This window comes from Tachyglossus aculeatus, chromosome 26, assembly GCF_015852505.1.
Source record: "Tachyglossus aculeatus isolate mTacAcu1 chromosome 26, mTacAcu1.pri, whole genome shotgun sequence".
Taxonomy (NCBI): domain Eukaryota; kingdom Metazoa; phylum Chordata; class Mammalia; order Monotremata; family Tachyglossidae; genus Tachyglossus; species Tachyglossus aculeatus.
In genome coordinates this window covers 8,228,832-8,246,535 of record NC_052091.1, presented here as the reverse complement: position 1 = coordinate 8,246,535, position 17,704 = coordinate 8,228,832, and the positions used below count along the sequence as shown (strand labels likewise).

At 47.5% G+C, this 17,704-nt stretch overlaps 1 protein-coding gene across 1 annotated transcript in view; it reads right to left on the bottom strand.

Moving 5' to 3' along the window:
- Positions 1–639: 639 nt before the first annotated feature.
- DIS3L (DIS3 like exosome 3'-5' exoribonuclease) overlaps positions 640–17,704 on the bottom strand; it is a 39,624-nt gene continuing 22,559 nt past the window's right edge. The window contains exons 8-17 of the mRNA XM_038767448.1: positions 16,824–16,993; positions 13,804–13,965; positions 13,126–13,373; positions 11,759–11,851; positions 10,370–10,903; positions 7,342–7,496; positions 5,212–5,390; positions 3,595–3,740; positions 1,071–1,245; positions 640–988 (exon numbers count right to left, since the gene is read on the bottom strand). Of these exons, the coding sequence (XP_038623376.1) occupies positions 662–988; positions 1,071–1,245; positions 3,595–3,740; positions 5,212–5,390; positions 7,342–7,496; positions 10,370–10,903; positions 11,759–11,851; positions 13,126–13,373; positions 13,804–13,965; positions 16,824–16,993 (2,189 nt within the window). The 3' untranslated portion in view covers positions 640–661. The remainder of the gene's footprint in view (positions 989–1,070; positions 1,246–3,594; positions 3,741–5,211; positions 5,391–7,341; positions 7,497–10,369; positions 10,904–11,758; positions 11,852–13,125; positions 13,374–13,803; positions 13,966–16,823; positions 16,994–17,704) is intronic.

The window sequence follows — 17,704 nt, the reverse complement described above, 5'->3', positions numbered from 1 at the left end:
ATAGCGTCTGCGAGAAAGTTGTTCTGAAGAATTTTTTGACCCTAGGACACAAGTTTGAAGATTGCCTCTATTAAAAAAAAACCCACCTTAAACCACGTTCAACTCATTCCAATCATATTAACATTTTAAGGCATACTGTTTTCTGGAAATGTGGATTTCTTGAGGGCAGGAAAAAAAAGGACTTCATTACATTACTGGCATCCATTTTCTCAATGTAAGAGCTGCCAAAGAGGAAGTTCATCAAATCAACTCTACGGATCGTCTTTAAAAGGTGCCGGCTGGCTGACACGAGGAATTGCCAGAGAACGACGGGCTCCCACGATAGCCCGTTTTTACCCTCTGCTCTACCCAAATTTAATTTGGTGCTTATAAACCCGCGTACATATATGAAATTGTCTCTTTGTCTTGTCTGTCAGCCAGTCAGTTGGATTTATCGAGTGCTTACTGTGTGCAGAGCACCGTATTAGCGCTTGGGAGACTATAATACAACAATGAACGGACAGGTTTCCTGCCCACAGGTGATAAGATCTTGATGCTAAGATAGACGATAAAACCATCCGATTACAAGAAACTCACTTTTAAGTTATAAATGGTAGCTTCAAAACAGCCGATAGGAAAAGACTAAAAACCAAAAACCCGTTCAATTTAAGGCAAAGCTCCTTCAATGGAGCTGATGTATTTTCTTCGCATAGCTCGCTGACTCGTCCATGAGAGAGAGGTCTTTTATCTCTTCCAGGAGGAGATAGAGACTGTCCCCCTTTGTCTGGCGATATTCCTGGTTGTCTTTCTGGCTGACTTGGGTCTCCGCGGCCTCTTGGGCGAGTTGAGCTGCCGACTGGGTCACTTCTCGGACTAAATCGCTCTTGGTCGCCCAGTGGGAACCCTGAGAAGGGAGGGCCGCCTCCGCCGACCGGTACGGCTTCTTGCTGACGATCTCCAGCCTGACGGTGTCTCTGTGGCAGCGGGACGTCTGGACCGAAATCCTGACCTTTCCGAGACGAGAGGATGAGCGCCTCATCCCCTCGGCCTTCGGCGGCCCCCGCCCCACCCGCCGCGGGTTCCGAACTTACTGTGACGTGGTCGAACATGCTGAACGTGACGGAGTCGCCCCCCGTTGCGGTGGAAGTGATTTTGTTCTGGAAGCGTTGGACGGACCCCGGCTTCCACTCGCAGCTTCCGTCGCGGCGGCAAGAGACCACTAGGCCCTCTTTGTTTCTCAGGTAGGCGGCACCTTTGATGCCAAACCTGAAGCGGAGAAGAAAGAAAAACCCAGAGCTGTCGAATTCTGAAGTGTGTGAATAATAATAATAATGATGATGGCATTTGTTAAGCGCTTACTATGTGCAAAAGCACTGTTCTAAGCACTGGGGAGGATACAGGGTGATCGGGTTGTCCCATGTGGGGCTCACAGTCTTCATCCCTGTTTTACAGATGAGGTAACCGAGGCACAGAGAAGTGACTTGCCCAAGGTCACACAGCTGACGAGCGGCAGAGCCGGGATTAGAACCCATGACCTCTGACTCTCAAGCCCGGGCTCTTTCCACTGAGCCACGCTGCTTCTCTAACCTTGGCTTGTATTGTAGTCTTTCATTCATTCGATCGTATCTATTGAGCCTGGCACGTAGTAAATGCTTAACAAATGCCATAATTATCACTGAGTGCTTACTGTCTGCAAAGCGTTGTACTCAGCGCTTGGGAGAGAACAATAGAACAATCAATCAATCAATCAGTCGTATTTATTGAGCGCTTACTGTGTGCAGAGCACTGTACTAAGCGCTTGGGAAGTACAAGTTGGCAACATATAGTTGGCATTATTATTATTATTAAAGGAGAATTGCCTTCTGTGGTCTATAATGGAGATGCGAAAGAGTTTCTTCCTTCCCTTAATTTGGGTGTTTAATAAAGCAGCATGGCCTAGTGGAAAGATAATAATAATAATAATAATGATGGCATTTATTAAGCACTTACTATCATCATCATCATCAGTCGTATGTATTGAGCGCTTACTATGTGCAGAGCACTGTACTAAGCGCTTGGGAAGTCCAAGTTGGCAACATCTAGAGACGGTCCCTACCCAACAGTGGGCTCACAGTCTAAAAGGGGGAGACAGAGAACAAAACCAAACATACTAACAAGTTAAAATAAATAGAACGGAGATGTACAAGTGAAATAAATAGAGTAATAAATATGTACAAACATATATGCATATCTCTGCCCGCTCACAATAAACTCATAATCTAGAGGGGGAGAGAGACATTAATAGAAATCAATAAATGAAAGATAAGCACATAAGTGCTGTGGGGCTGGGAGGGGGGATACTGTGAGCCTCATGTGGGACAGGGACTGTGTCCAACCCGCTGTGCTTGTATCCACCCCAGCGCTTAGTCCAGTGCCTGGCACATAATAAGCGCTTAACAAATACCAATCATCATCATCATCAATCGTATTTATTGAGCGCTTACTATGTGCAGAGCACTGTACTAAGCGCTTGGGAAGTACAAATTGGCAACATGTAGAGACAGTCCCTACCCAACAGTGGGCTCACAGTCTAAAAGGGGAAGACAGAGAACAAAACCAAACATACTAACAAAATAAAACAGAATAGATATGTACAAGTAAAATAAATAAATAAATAGGGTAATAGTAAATAAATAGAGTAATAATAAATAGAGTAATAGTACCAATAGTACCAATCCGTTCATTCCACTGTATTGAGTGCTTACTGTGTGCAAAGCACTATACTAAGCACTTGGGAGAGTACAGTATAACAACAGACACATTCCCTGCCCACAACGAGCACACGGTCTAGAGGGGGAGACGGACATTAGTATTAACAGGTAAATAAATGAGGTCACTGAGGCACAGAGGAGTTAAATGACTTGCCCCAGGTCACACAGCAGACAAGTGGCGGCGGCGCCGGGATTAGAACCCACGTCTTCTGACTCCCGAGCCCGGGCTCTTCCCACTAAGCCATGCTAAATTACAGATCTGTACATATTCATTCATTCATTCAATCGTATTTATTGAGCGCTTACTGTGTGCAGAGCACTGTACTAAGCGCTTGAGAAGTGCAAGCTGGCAACATCTAGAGATGGTCCCTACCCAACAGCGGGCTCACAGTCTAGAAGGGGGAGACAGACAACAAAACAAAACACACTCACAAAATAAAATATCTAGAGATCTGAAATACTTCAGACACATAATTGCTATCCCAACCTTAAACTCATTACTATAACACACAGTCAACCGGCATCGAACACAAATGTGCGGTATTTTGACATGTCAATTTAACAGTATGGAAGAAATGAACTTATTTGAACTTCCTGGTTTAAGTTCCAGTGAAAACGTACTGGGCTATCCTCATCCCTAAGGAATTTTAAAATAGTTCTTTTTTGGTAACTCGTCTTTATTCACACCATTCTGCAGCTGGAAATAGTATAAATGGATCAGATGTGACGTGGGGATGGGAGGACGAAGGAAGGAGCAAGTAAGAGCAGCACAGAAGGGAGTGGGAGAAGAGGAGAGGAGGCCTTATTATTATTATTATTATTATTATTATTATTATTATTATTATAATACAGCAAGCCAACTCACCTGGGAATAAACACGAGCACCCCGTTGGTTCGAATTGAATAAATGATGCCATCTGCTGTGCAGTGTTCTTCTGTGGCGGGGTCTTTGTCTTTGAAATACATACACTGAAACAGCTCCGTGGACTCTTTCTGGGAACGCTGGGCGGCCTGGGAGGGCAAGCGGAGATCGGGAGGAGTCTTTTAGACTGTGAGCCCACTGTTGGGTAGGGACTGTCTCTATATGTTGCCAATTTGTACTTCCCAAGCGCTTAGTACAGTGCTCTGCACATAGTAAGCGCTCAATAAATATGATTGATGATGATGAGGAGGAGCCACGTGGCTCGGTGGAAACGGCCGACGCTGAAAACTGGCCACCTCATTTACCCAGCTGGTCTGGTGGTTGGTCAGTCAGTCAATCGATCGTACGTACTGAGCGCTTACTATGTGTGCAGAACACTGTACTAAGAGCTTGGGAGAGCACAACAGGACAATAAGCAGACATGCTCTGCCCATAATAATAATAATTATGGTATTTGTTAAGCGCTTGCCATGTGCCAGGCCCTGTTCTAAGCGCATAATGAGCTTACAGTCTAGAAGGGGAGACCAACATTACTAGAAATAAATAAATGACAGATTATGACGTTAGTGCTGTGGGCTGGGAGGGGGATGAATAAAGGGAGCGAGCCCGGGGGACGCAGAAGGGAGTGGGAGGAGAGGAAGGAGGGCTTAGTGAGGGAAGGCTTCTTGGAGGAGATGGGCCTTCAATAAGGCTTTGAAAGTCGGGGGAGAGTCACTGTCGGATATGAGGAAGGAGGGATTTCCAGGACAGAGGCCGGACACGGGCATAATGTTGGCGGCGAGACTGAGGGACAGTGAGAAGGTTGGCATTAAAAGAGTTGTAGAAGGAGAGGAACGAGGTGAGATAGGAGGGGGCGAGGTTAGGACTCAGCTCGCTCACTGCCGTGGCCCGGGTTCGATTCGCAGTCAGGGAAACTAATTTTTTACCTTTATCCGGCCATTTTACTCTAACCTGTAAGTTTGCTGTGGGCAGGGAATGCATCTGTTATAGTGTCCTCTCCCAAGTTCAAGGCCCTACTGAGATCTCACCTCCTCCAGGAGGCCTTCCCAGACTGAGCCCCTTCTTTCCTCTCCCCCTCGTCCCCCTCTCCATCCCCCCATCTTACCTCCTTCCCTTCCCCACAGCACCTGTATATATGTATATATGGTTGTACATATTTATTACTCTATTTATTTATTTATTTATTTATTTTCCTTGTACATATCTATCCTATTTATTTTATTTTGTTGGTATGTTTGGTTTTGTTCTCTGTCTCCCCCTTTTCGACTGTGAGCCCACTGTTGGGTAGGGACTGTCTCTATGTGTTGCCAATCTGTACTTCCCAAGCGCTTGGTACAGTGCTCTGCACATAGTAAGCGCTCAATAAATACGATTGATGATGATGAATGAGAAGACAGTCTAGACTTGGAGACTGGAAGCACTCAACAAATACCACTGAATGAGAAGACAGTCGAAGCTTGGAGACTGGAACTCAGGACCCGTGGGTCGTGTCCATTTAGACTCCCCCAGCCACCCAGAACGCTTGTACAATTCCAGATGGGGAAAAGCACAGCTTCTTACCCTGTTTCTGTTATTGATATGTTTGCATAACTCCTCCAGATCTTTGTTGCTGAGTAAATGCTCTTTATCGCCTAGCTGCTTCTCTCTTGCGATTGCTGCCATTAGTAATCGGTGCACCACGATGTCTGAGTATCTTCTGATCGGAGAGGTGAAGTGGGTGTATTTATCCAGTGCAAGTCCTTTCAAAGACGAGAAACATTAAAAAAAAACAAAAATCAAAAAAACAAAAATCCCTGATGAGAAAGGTCTTTAAATGGCCCTGTCAAAAGCAGTTTACAGCCAAGCAAGGATCTGGGTTCTAATCCTGGCCCTGCCACATGTCTGCTGTGTGGCCGAAACTGTAAAATGAGGATTAGGATTGTGAGTCCTATGTGGCACAGAGACTGTGTCCAACCCGATTAGCTTGTATCTACCCCAGCGCTTAGTTCAGTGCCCAGAACATACTAAAAGCTTAACAAATACCATTTCTATTCCTATCAACATCTGTCTCGCCCTCTAGACTGTAAACTCATTATGGGCAGGGAGCGTGTCTGCTAATTCTGTTGTATTATCCTCTCCCAAGTGCTTAATATTCATTCACCTGTATATATGTATATACGTTTGTACATATTTATTACTCTATTTATTTATTTATTTATTTATTTTACTTGTACATATCTATTCTATTTATTTTATTTTGTTAGTATGTTTGGTTTTGTTCTCTGTCTCCCCCTTTTCGACTGTGAGCCCACTGTTGGGTAGGGACTGTCTCTAGATGTTGCCAATTTGTACTTCCCAAGCGCTTAGTACAGTGCTCTGCACATAGTAAGCGCCAATAAATATGATTGAGGCTGATGATGATGATTCAGCCAGTCAGTCGTATTTACTGAGCACTTACCGTGTGCAGAACACTGTACTAAGCGCTTTTATTTATTTTACTTGTACATATCTATTCTATTTATTTTACTTTGTTAGTCTGTTTGGTTTTGTTCTCTGTCTCCCCCTTTTAGACTATGACCCCACTGTTGGGTAGGGACTGTCTCTATATGTTGCCAATTTGTACTTCCCAAGCGCTTAGTACAGTGCTCTGCACATAGTAAGCACTCAATAAATACGATTGATGATGATGATGATGATTCAGCCAGTCAGTTGTATTTACTGAGCACTTACCGTGTGCAGAACACTGCACTAGGCGCTTTTATTTATTTATTTTACTTGTACATATCTATTCTATTTATTTTACTTTGTTAGTCTGTTTCGTTTTGTTCTCTGTCTCCCCCTTTTAGACTGTGAGCCCGCTGTTGGGTAGGGACTGTCTCTATATGTTGCCAACTTGGACTTCCCAAGCGCTTAGTACAGTGCTCTGCACCCAGTAAGCGCTCAATAAATACGACTGATTGATGAAGAGAGTACAACAGAACAATAAAAGACACATTCCCCGCCCACAACAAGCTTACGGTCTAGAGGGGAGACACATTAATATAAATAAATAAATCACAGATACAGTACGGTGCTCTGCCCGTAGGAAGTGCTCAATAATTGATTAGTACAGTGCTAAGTGCTTAGTACAGTGCTCTGCACATAGTAAGCGCTCAATAAATACGATTGATGATGATGATGATGATTCAGCCAGTCAGTCGTATTTACTGAGCACTTACCGTGTGCAGAACACTGCACTAGGTGCTTTTATTTATTTATTTTACTTGTACATATCTATTCTATTTATTTTATTTTCTTAGTCTGTTTGGTTTTGTTCTCTGTCTCCCCCTCTTAGACTGTGAGCCCACTGTTGGGTAGGGACTGTCTCTATATGTTGCCAACTTGGACTTCCCAAGCGCTTAGTACAGTGCTCTGCACACCGTAAGCGCTCAATAAATACGATTGATTGATGAAGAGAGTACAACAGAACAATAAAAGGCACATTCCCCGCCCACAACAAGCTTACGGTCTACAGGGGAGACACATTAATATAAATAAATAGAACAATAAAAGACACATTCCCTGCCCACAACAAGCTTACGGTCTACAGGGGAGACACATTAATATAAATAAATAAATCACAGATACAGTACGGTGCTCTGCCCGTAGGAAGGGCTCAATAATTGATTAAAAAACAAAAAGCAAGCGAGGGGGTGGGATGCTAATCGCTACCGTAATGATGGAATTCTTCCTCGGAGTACGATCCCGTGGAGAAGTACAGCGCGTTAGACATGGCGTGAGTGGCCATGGACCTCAGTAATCGATTCACAAGAGGGTCTTCGGGGTCTTCTGCTTTATCCAGGGAGTCGGCTAGCGTTTTGTTGGACCTGCCGAAAGAAGCAGACGGTTGAAGAGGAGAGCAACTTGCGATCTGCCCGTCCGAACCGGGGCCTGTAAGTAATAATAATCATTGGTATTTGTTAAGCGCTTACTATGTGCCAGGTGATGTACTAAGCGCTGAAAGCCTTAAAGAGTCCTTCCCGTTGTCCCGTTCGGATGGGCTCTGTCTCCCTGAGGGCCGGGAATGGGCCCATCAATGCTGAGAAGCAGCATGGTCTAGTGGTTAGACCATCATCATCATCAATCGTATTTATTGAGCGCTTACTATGTGCAGAGCACTGGACTAAGCGCTTGGGAAGTACAAATTGGCAACACATAGAGACAGTCCCTACCCAACAGTGGGCTTACAGTCTAAAAGGGGGAGACAGAGAACAAAACCAAACATACCAACAAAATAAAATAGGATAGATATGTCCAAGTAAAATAAATAAATAGAGTAATAAATATGTACAACCATGCCTATTTATTTCTTTTACTTGTACCTATCTATTCTATTTATTTTATTTTGTTGGTATGTTTGGTTTTGTTCTCTGTCTCCCCCTTTTAGACTGTGAGCCCACTGTTGGGTGGGGACCGTCTCTATATGTTGCCAGCTTGTACTTCCCAAGCGCTTAGTACAGTGCTCTGCACACAGGAAGCGCTCAATAAATACGATTGATTGATTGATTGATTGATTGTTAGAGCTCGGGCCCGGGGGGCAGAAGGACCTGGGTTCTCATCCCGGCTCTGCCGCTTGTCTGCTGTGTGACCCTGGGCAAGTCATTTCTCTGGGCCTCAGTTCCCTCATCTGTAAACTGGGGATTATGCGCTCAATAAATACAATTGATTGATTGATTGATTGATTGATTAAGGTTGTGAGATGGACTGTGTCCAACCTGATTACCTTGTATCTACTCCTGAGCTTAATGCAGTGCCGGGCACACAGTAACCATTTAATAAATACTAGACTGTAGCCCGTTGTTGGGTAGGGGCCGTCTTTATATGTTGCCAACTTGGACTTCCCAAGCGCTCAGTACAGTGCTCTACACACGGTAAGCGCTCAATAAATACGATTGAACGAATGAATGAAATGAGAGAAGCAGCGTGGCTCAGTGGAAAGAGCATGGGCTTTGGAGTCAGAGGTCTTGGGTTCGAATCCCAGCTCCGCCACATCTTTACATGTTGCCAACTTGTATTTCCCAAGCGCTTAGTACAGTGCTCTACACACAGTAAGCGCTCAATAAATACGATTGAATGAATGAATGAAATGAGAAAAGCAGCGTGGCTCAGTGGAGAGAGCATGGGCTTTGGAGTCAGAGGTCTTGGGTTCGTATCCCAGCTCCGCCACATGTCTGCTGTGTGACCTTGGGCAAGTCACTTAACTTCTCGGAGTCTCAGTTACCTCATCTGTAAAACGGGGATGATGACTGTGAGCCCCACGCGGGACAACCTGATCACCTTGTATCCCCCCAGCGCTTAGAACAGTGCTTTGCACATAGTAAGCGCTTAACAAATGCCATTATTATTATTATAATACCATCGAGCCCCACGTGGGACAACCTGATGACCCTGTATCTACCCCGGCGCTTAGAACGGTGCTTTGCACAAAGTAAGCGCTTAACAAATGCCATTATTATTATTATAATGCCATCGAGCCCCACGTGAGACAACCTGATCACCTTGTATCTACCCCAGCGCTTAGAACACTGCTTTGCACATAGTAAGCGCTTAACAAATGCCATTATTATTATTATAATACCATCAAGCCCCACGTGGGACAACCTGATGACCCTGTATCTACCCCGGTGCTTAGAACGGTGCTTTGCACATAGTAAGCGCTTAACAAATGCCATCATTATTATTATTATAATGCCATCGAGCCCCACGTGGGACAACCTGATGACCTTGTATCTACCCCAGCGCTTAGAACACTGCTTTGCACATAGTAAGCGCTTAACAAATGCCATTATTATTATTATAATACCATCGAGCCCCACGTGGGACAACCTGATGACCCTGTATCTACCCCGGCGCTTAGAACGGTGCTTTGCACATAGTAAGCGCTTAACAAATGCCATTATTATTATTATAATACCATCGAGCCCCACGTGGGACAACCTGATGACCCTGTATCTACCCCGGCGCTTAGAACGGTGCTTTGCACATAGTAAGCGCTTAACAAATGCCATTATTATTATTATAATGCCATCGAGCCCCACGTGGGACAACCTGATGACCTTGTATCTACCCCGGCGCTTAGAACGGTGCTTTGCACATAGTAAGCGCTTAACAAGTGCCATTATTATTATTATAATACCATCGAGCCCCACGTGGGACAACCTGATGACCTTGTATCTACCCCGGTGCTTAGAACGGTGCTTTGCACATAGTAAGCGCTTAACAAATGCCATTATTATTATTATAATGCCATCGAGCCCCACGTGGGACAACCTGATGACCTTGTATCTACCCCGGCGCTTAGAACGGTGCTTTGCACATAGTAAGCGCTTAACAAGTGCCATTATTATTATTATAATACCATCGAGCCCCACGTGGGACAACCTGATGACCTTGTATCTACCCCGGTGCTTAGAACGGTGCTTTGCACATAGTAAGCGCTTAACAAATGCCATTATTATTATTATAATACCATCGAGCCCCACGTGGGACAACCTGATGACCTTGTATCTACCCCAGCGCTTAGAACGGTGCTTTGCACATAGTAAGTGCTTAACAAATGCCATTATTATTATTATAATACCATCGAGCCCCACGTGGGACAACCTGATGACCTTGTATCTACCCCGGCGCTTAGAACGGTGCTTTGCACATAGTAAGCGCTTAACAAATGCCGTCATTATTATTATTATTCTTATAATACCGCGTGTCGATGGCGAAGCCCTTGGCCCCGGCACAGGTCCTCAGCTGGGCGAAGAATTCCTGGTGCGGGGCCGGGTGTCGGCGCAACAGGGCCCGGTGCGGGAAGGTCTTCCAGATCTTGGTGGCCACGCAGTGATTGGCCAGGATCATGCACTCGGCCACGGTCTCGTGGACCTCCAGGGGCTGCTTGGGGATCAGGTCGTGGATGTTGTTGTCCCGGTCCAGCTGGACGCGCACCTCCACGCCCTCCAGCTCCAGCGCCCCGCGCCCGGCCCTCCGAGCGCGGGCCCGGCGGGCCGCCGCCGTCAGCGTCCGCACCGCCCGGCCCAGCTCCTCCAGCCGGCGCCGCCGCGTCTCCCCGTCCAGGCCCCTCAGCTCGGGGATGGCGTCTGCCGCCGCCGGGTCCCCGTCCAGGAGGGTCTGGGCCGTCTCGTACGACAGCTTGTAGGCCGAGCGGATGATGCTCCGCCCGAACCGGACCTTCTGGATCTCGTACGAGGTGCGGTCCAGTTCCCACGTGACGCTGACGGCGTACCTGTCGGGACCGGGATGGGGCTCCCCTCGTTTCCAGCGCTCGGGGCAACGGGAAGCTCCAAACGAGGCCGTCACCGTTCTGAAGCGCTCCCCCCACCTGCCCTCCCTCCCGAAGCTTTGGGAAGCGACCCGGCTGAATGGAAAGAGCCAGAGGACCTGGGTTCTAATCCCGGCTCCGCCACGGACCTGCTGGGTGACCTTCGAAGGGTCGCTTCGCCTCTCTGGGCCTCATCTGTTCAATGGGGATTCAATACCTGTACTCCCTCTTACTTTGACCGTGAGTTCCACGTGGGTCCTGATGATCTTGCATCCCTCCCAGTGCTTCATACGGTGCTTGGCACTTAGTAAGCACTTGGCAAATACCACAATAATAATAGGAATTAGAGGAGTAATAATAAGAATGTTCCAAAGATCTTGCATCCCTCCCAGTGCTTCATACAGTGCTTGGCACTTAGTAAGCACTTGGCAAATACCACAATAATAATAGGAATTAGAGGAGTAATAATAAGAATGTTCCAAAGAGTCACCTTATTTGGTCTGTCTCCCTCATGGGATCGTAATATTAATAACAATAGTAGAATGTTATTATTATACAAGTATTATACGTTATAGTATATGCAATTAGTAGTAGCAGCAGTACAATCCCATGAGGGAGTCAGATCAAATAAGGTGGCTCTTTGGAAAATTCAAGTCCAGTTCCTTGATCCTCTGGCTTTCCGATTACAGCGAAGCAACCCAACCCGGCTGAGGGCCACTTGGACAACTTTTTCAGGAGGGCACAGAGGAAGCGTTCAACAAAAAAACCCTTCGAGTCAATAAGAGAGAGAGAAGTCATGAGAAAGCCAAAGAATCTCACCGGTCGACTCCGCCGAGGAGCGAGCACAGATTGGCGCTCAGGATAGAGGGCAACATGTCGTAGCGCCGATCGGCTAAATAATAGGTGGTGGCCCTGGGGGAGAGAAGGCACCATCTGAGCGTTGGTTAGGAGGCAGAGAACCTGGGAACACATGTTGCACGGTGGCGGTGCTGTAGACTATTAGAACCCAGGAGACCCGGGTTCTAATCCTGCCTCTGCCGTTGGCCTACCGCGTCAGTCAGTAAACTTTTCTGGGCCTCGGTTTCCTCATCCAGAAAATGGAGATGGGATACCAGTCCTCCCTCCCTCTGCGATCCACGGGTGGCTCAGAGACTGAATCCCATCTGATTATCTTGCATCTACCCCAGCGCTTCGGCACGAAGTAGAGAAATACATAAAAAAAGCCATCCCTACTATCGTTATTCTTGTGAGTAAAACCCGGGACAGTGCTCAAGGCACCTCTTCAAACCTGCCCACATTTGCCTCAATTTTCCTTGCGCTTTTGAAAAATAAAGTCCGTTCCCTGCTCCCTCGAACGATTTCAGCGTCCTTGGTTCTAAGCTTTCCAGAAATTCTGAATGGGGAAAGTCGGACAGCACCAAGGAGGCGCTTCACAACCACATCGGGGAAGCACAAAGTGAAACGCTCGCTTCCAATTCGAGGTTCTCAGGACAGAGTCCCTTCCGAGTAAGAGGAGAGGAGGGCCTGGTTTTCCAGGACAGGACGGTGGAGCAGACACTGCTGAGCGTCCCTCAGAATCACGTGGGCTTTGCTGCCCACCGTCATGGACAAATCTGGGGATGTTTCCATCCGGGAACATCGCGGCCTCTCCGCTCCATTCAAAAGGCCCCCTCACCTAGCTTTCTTCTTCTCCCCCTCCCTCCTGCGTCACCCTGACCTGCTACCTTTATTCATCCCCCCGTCCCAGCCCCACAGCATTTATGTCCAGATCTGTCATTTATAGTCATGTCCGTCTTCCCCTTCTAGACTGTAAGCTCATTATGGACAGGGAATGTGTCTACTTATTGTTCTACTGTCCTCTCCCAAGCACTCACTACAGGGCTCTGCACACAGTAAGCGCTCAATAAATACGATTGAATGAATTAACGAAAGTGACCTCGTCATCATCATCATCAATCGTATTTATTGAGCGCTTACTGTGTGCAGAGCACTGTACTAAGCGCTTGGGAAGTCCAAGTTGGCAACATATAGAGCCAGTCCCTACCCAACAGTGGGCTCACAGTCTAAAAGGGGGAGACGGAGAACAAAACCAAACATACTAACGAAATAAAATAGATATGTACAAGTAAAATAAATAAATATCGTCATCTCGGCCAGCGTGAAGAAACCCTAACTAAGCCCATTACCTCGTTTTAGCTTCCAGGTCGGTGTAGGAGTTCGGGGTCACGAAATGAGACACGTCCGCAATATGAACCCCAAGCTCCAGGTTGCCGTTTTCCAGGGTCCTCACGGACAGGGCGTCATCCACGTCTTCACAGTCCTTGGGGTCGATGCTGAACACGAGGTGGGTTTTCCTCAAGTCAGCGCGCACCTGCTCCTCCTCGGGGCTCACCCTCCACGGCTTTTCCGGGGTGTCGACCGGCATCTCGCTCAGCTGCCCAAGGACACCGGCCAGGCAGTGAGCCATTCATGGCGCGTGGCAGAGGCCCTCCGTTTCCCCCGGGCTGCCCTGACGGCCACTGCTCCCTGCTCTCACTCCTCCCCGGACCCCCGCCTGCCGCCCGGGGAGGGAGTCTGGAGTCCAAAATAGTCCATCTGTGGGACGAGCGTTCACCTGAACACCAGGGTTTGGTACAATATTTCAAGGCTCGGAAATGCTGTTACCGCCACAAGACCCGGGTAACGGGACAATCAATAAATCAGTGGTGTTTACTGAGTGCTTACTATGTGCAGAGCACTGTCGTAAGCACTCGGGAGAGCACAGTACAGCGGACACATTCCCTGCCCCACAAGGAGCCCACGGTCTAAAGACCGTAAAGCAGAGAGAAACCCGAGAAAGGGGGTGTGATTTTCAAGGCTCAAACCTGGGCTTCCGGGAAGGGTGACACCGAGATACTGTTCTCCACCAGGATTGTTGCAATTTCCCCTTCGAGGTCTCCGATTCTTCCTAAAACGCGAACGAAGTGTCCATTTGGATACACGGACGTTGACTCCCAGGAGTCAACACGCACCACCACCCTGAAGTCCTGCAAGGAGAGGAGAGAGCCAAATCAACACCGCCTGGTTTAATGATAATAACAGTAACAACACAACAACAATGATAATGGTGATGATAAATAATAACAATCTTCATCATCATCAATCATATTTATTGAGCGCTTACTGTGTGCAGAGCACTGTACTAAGCACTTGGGAATTACAAGGTGGCAACATATAGAGACGGTCCCTACCCGACAGTGGGCTCACAGTCTAAAAGGTAAGCACTTACTATATGCCAAGCACTATACTAAGTGCTGGGTGGTAAAATGCAGTCAGATCAGACCCAATCCCTGTTTTTTTAAAAAAATGGGATTGGATAGGCACTTACTATACTCGAGGCACTGTACTAAAAGCGGGGGTAGATACAAGATAATCTAGTTGGACACAGTTCAAATCTTGCCAGGGTAATCCCCATTTTACAGATAAGGGAACTGAGGCTCAGAGAAGTGAAGTGACTTGCCAAAGGTCACATAGCAGAGCCGGGATTAGAATCCAGGTCCTCTGACTCTCGGGCCGTTGTCTTTTCACTAGGCCACGCCGCTTCTCTGTTCCCCACATGGGGCTCACGGACGAAGAAGGAGGGAGACCAGGTATTGACGATCCCCATTTTTACAGATGAGGGAACCGAGGCCCAGAGGTGGTAAGTGACTTGCCAAAGGTCCAACCCAGCCGGCCGGCAGTGGAACAGGACTTGGGCCCCAGGCCTCTTGACTCCCTGTGCTCTAGTCCCTCCTTTCCTCCTCTCCCACTCCCTTCGGCATCACCCTGACTTGCTCCCTTTATTCCTCTTCCCTCCCAGCACTTACGTCCATATCTGTCATGTATTTATTTCTATTAATGTCTATCTCCCCCTCTAGACAGTAAGCTCATTGTGGGCAGCGACTGTGTCTGTTACATTGTCATATTGCACTCTCCCAAGCGCTCAGTACAGTGCTCTGCCTGCGGTAAGCGCTCAATAAATACAACTGATGGACTGACTAGGCCCCGCTGGTTTGTGCTGCACAGGCCGACTCTGGCGCTGGGGAGCTGCATGACCTCTAGACTGTGTAAGCTCATTGTGGGTAGGGAATGTGTTTGTTGTGCTGTGTATTGTCCTCTCCCAAGTGCTCAGTACAGTGCTCTGCCCGCGGTAAGCGCTCAATAAATACAACTGACGGACAGACTAGGCCCCGCTGGTTTGTGCTGCACAGGCCGACTCCGGCACTGGGCAGCTGCATGACCCTCTAGACTGTGTAAGCTCGTTGTGGGTAAGGAATGTGTTTGTTGTGCTGTGTGTTGTCCTCTCCCAAGTGCTCAGTACAGTGCTTTGAAGACAGTAAGTGCTCAATAAATACGACTGCCTGACTGGGAATCCATAGGTGGCCTTCTTGAAACCAAGGCCACTCACTATGGACTCTTCTTGAAGTGTTTTGGATTGTATTTCCCCTCCCCTAATTCTTCCAGTGCTTAGTACAGTGCTTTGCACATAGTAAGCGCTTAATAAATGCCATCGTATATACTACCCTCTTCCCTGGGCGACTGATTCCGGGGAGAATCATTACCTCATCTCTGCAGGTCCCTTAATCAATCAATCAATCAATCAATCAATCGTATTTATTGAGCGCTTATTGTGTGCAGAGCACTGTACTAAGCACTTGGCAAGTACAAGCTGGCAACATATAGAGACAGTCCCTACCCAACAGTGGGCTCACAGTCTAAAAGCGGGAGACAGAGAACAAAACCAAACATACTAACAAAATAAAATAAATAGAATAGATATGTACAAGTAAAATAAATAAATATATAGAGTAATAAATATGTACAAACATATATACATATATGCAGGTGGTGTATAAATGCCATCGTATATACTACCCTCTTCCCTGGGCGACTGATTCCGGGGAGAATCATTACCTCATCTCCGCAGGTCCCTCTGATTGTATTTCTCTACCTCTCGCTGAAAGAAAGCTTGTTAGGGTTTCCCAATTTTACCTATTGAGGGTTTCTGTACTGGCCAGTGGGATAATTTCTGTTTCTGTCTTGCGTTTCCCCAAACCACTCATTCGGGAACTGAGTCTCGCCGGCTTTTGTTTCCTATTTATCGCTCAGTGGTTTGGAAAGTTCAAAACAGGCACAAAAGGCACTGGTAACAGTCGTAATAATAATAAAAAATAATAATGGCACTTGTTGAGCGCTTACTATGTGCCAACCGCTGTTCTAAGTACTGGGGTAGATACAAGTTAATCAGGTTGGACACAGTCCCTGCCCCACAGAGGGCTCACACTCTTAATCCCCATTTTACAGATTAGGTAACAGGCCCAGAGAAGCGAAGTCACTTGCCCAAGGTCACACAGCAGACAGGTGGCAGAACTGGGATTAGAACCCAGGTCCTTCTGGCTCCCAGGCCCTATCCACTAGGCCACACTGCTTCTCTAAACTACACGAAATCCCGGAGAGCCCTGTGATTTGGCTTGGGTCACTGGCCCGGGTATCCGACCCTACGCCAACGAGAAGCAACCCCGGGTGCAGTAAATCACGGGAACTCCCAGCTCCACCACTTTGTTGGCTGTGTGACCTTGGGTAAGTCACTTCCCTTCTCTGGGCCTCAGCGGCCTCACCTGTAAAATGGAGGTTAAGACTGTGAACCCCATGTGGGACAAGGGCTGTGTCCAACTTGATGATATTGTATCTGCCCCAGCACTTAGTAATAATAATAATGATAATGATGGTATTTGTTAAGCGCTTACTATGTGCCAAGCACTGTTCTAAGCACTGGAGTGCCTGGTATCTAGTAAGTGCTTAACAAATACCTTAAAAAAAACCAGATGTGGGCAATGACCCGAGGAGGCCAATGGGACTCGGGTACCTGAAGCGCTTCGGCCTGCTGGGTGCTGATGCGGATTTTGGGAATCCGGTAATCCCACGGGGTGACCAGGATCTTCTGGCTGTTTTTGCCCTGAGACTGGAGCTCTTCCTTGGATGGAAACGTCACTACGTAATCCCGCCAATTCTTCTGAAGGATCCCCACCACTCGCCCTTGGAAGGAAAAAGGGGATTCGGTAGACAAAGGGAGGGGAATGCACATGTGGACCTAAGCGCTGTGGGGCTGGGAGGGAGGATGGATAAAGGGAGCGAGTCAGGGCGATGCGGAAGAGAGTGGGAGAAGGGGAAAGGGGGGTTTTAGGGAAGGCCTCTTGGAGGAGATGGGCCTTCGATAAAGCTTTGAGGGTGGGGAGAGTCGTTATCTGTCAGATTTGAAGAGGACTGAGGAAGGATGTGGGTGAGAGGTCTCCGGCGAGCTAGACGAGATCGAGATGCAGTGAGTAGGTTGGCATTAGAAGAGTAGAGTGTGTGGGCTGGGATGTAATAGGAGGGTAGTGAAGTGAAGTAGGAGGGGACAGGTAATTGATGATGATGGTATCTGTTTAGCACTTACTATGTGTCAAGCACTATTCTAAGCGCTGGGGTAGATACAAGGTCATCAGGTTGTCTCATGCGGGGCTCAGAGTCTTAACCCTCATTTTACAGATGAGGTCACTGAGGCGCAGAGAAGTGAAATGACTTGCCCGAAGTCACACAGCCGGGATTAGAACCCATGACCTCTGACTGCACAGCCCGTGCGCCTTCCCCTGAGCCACGCTGCTTCTCACACTGTACTCTCCCAAGCGCTTAGTACAGTACTCTGCACCCGGTAAGCACTCGATGAATACGATTGCCCGACGGACTGGTTGTTCGACTGACCGAATC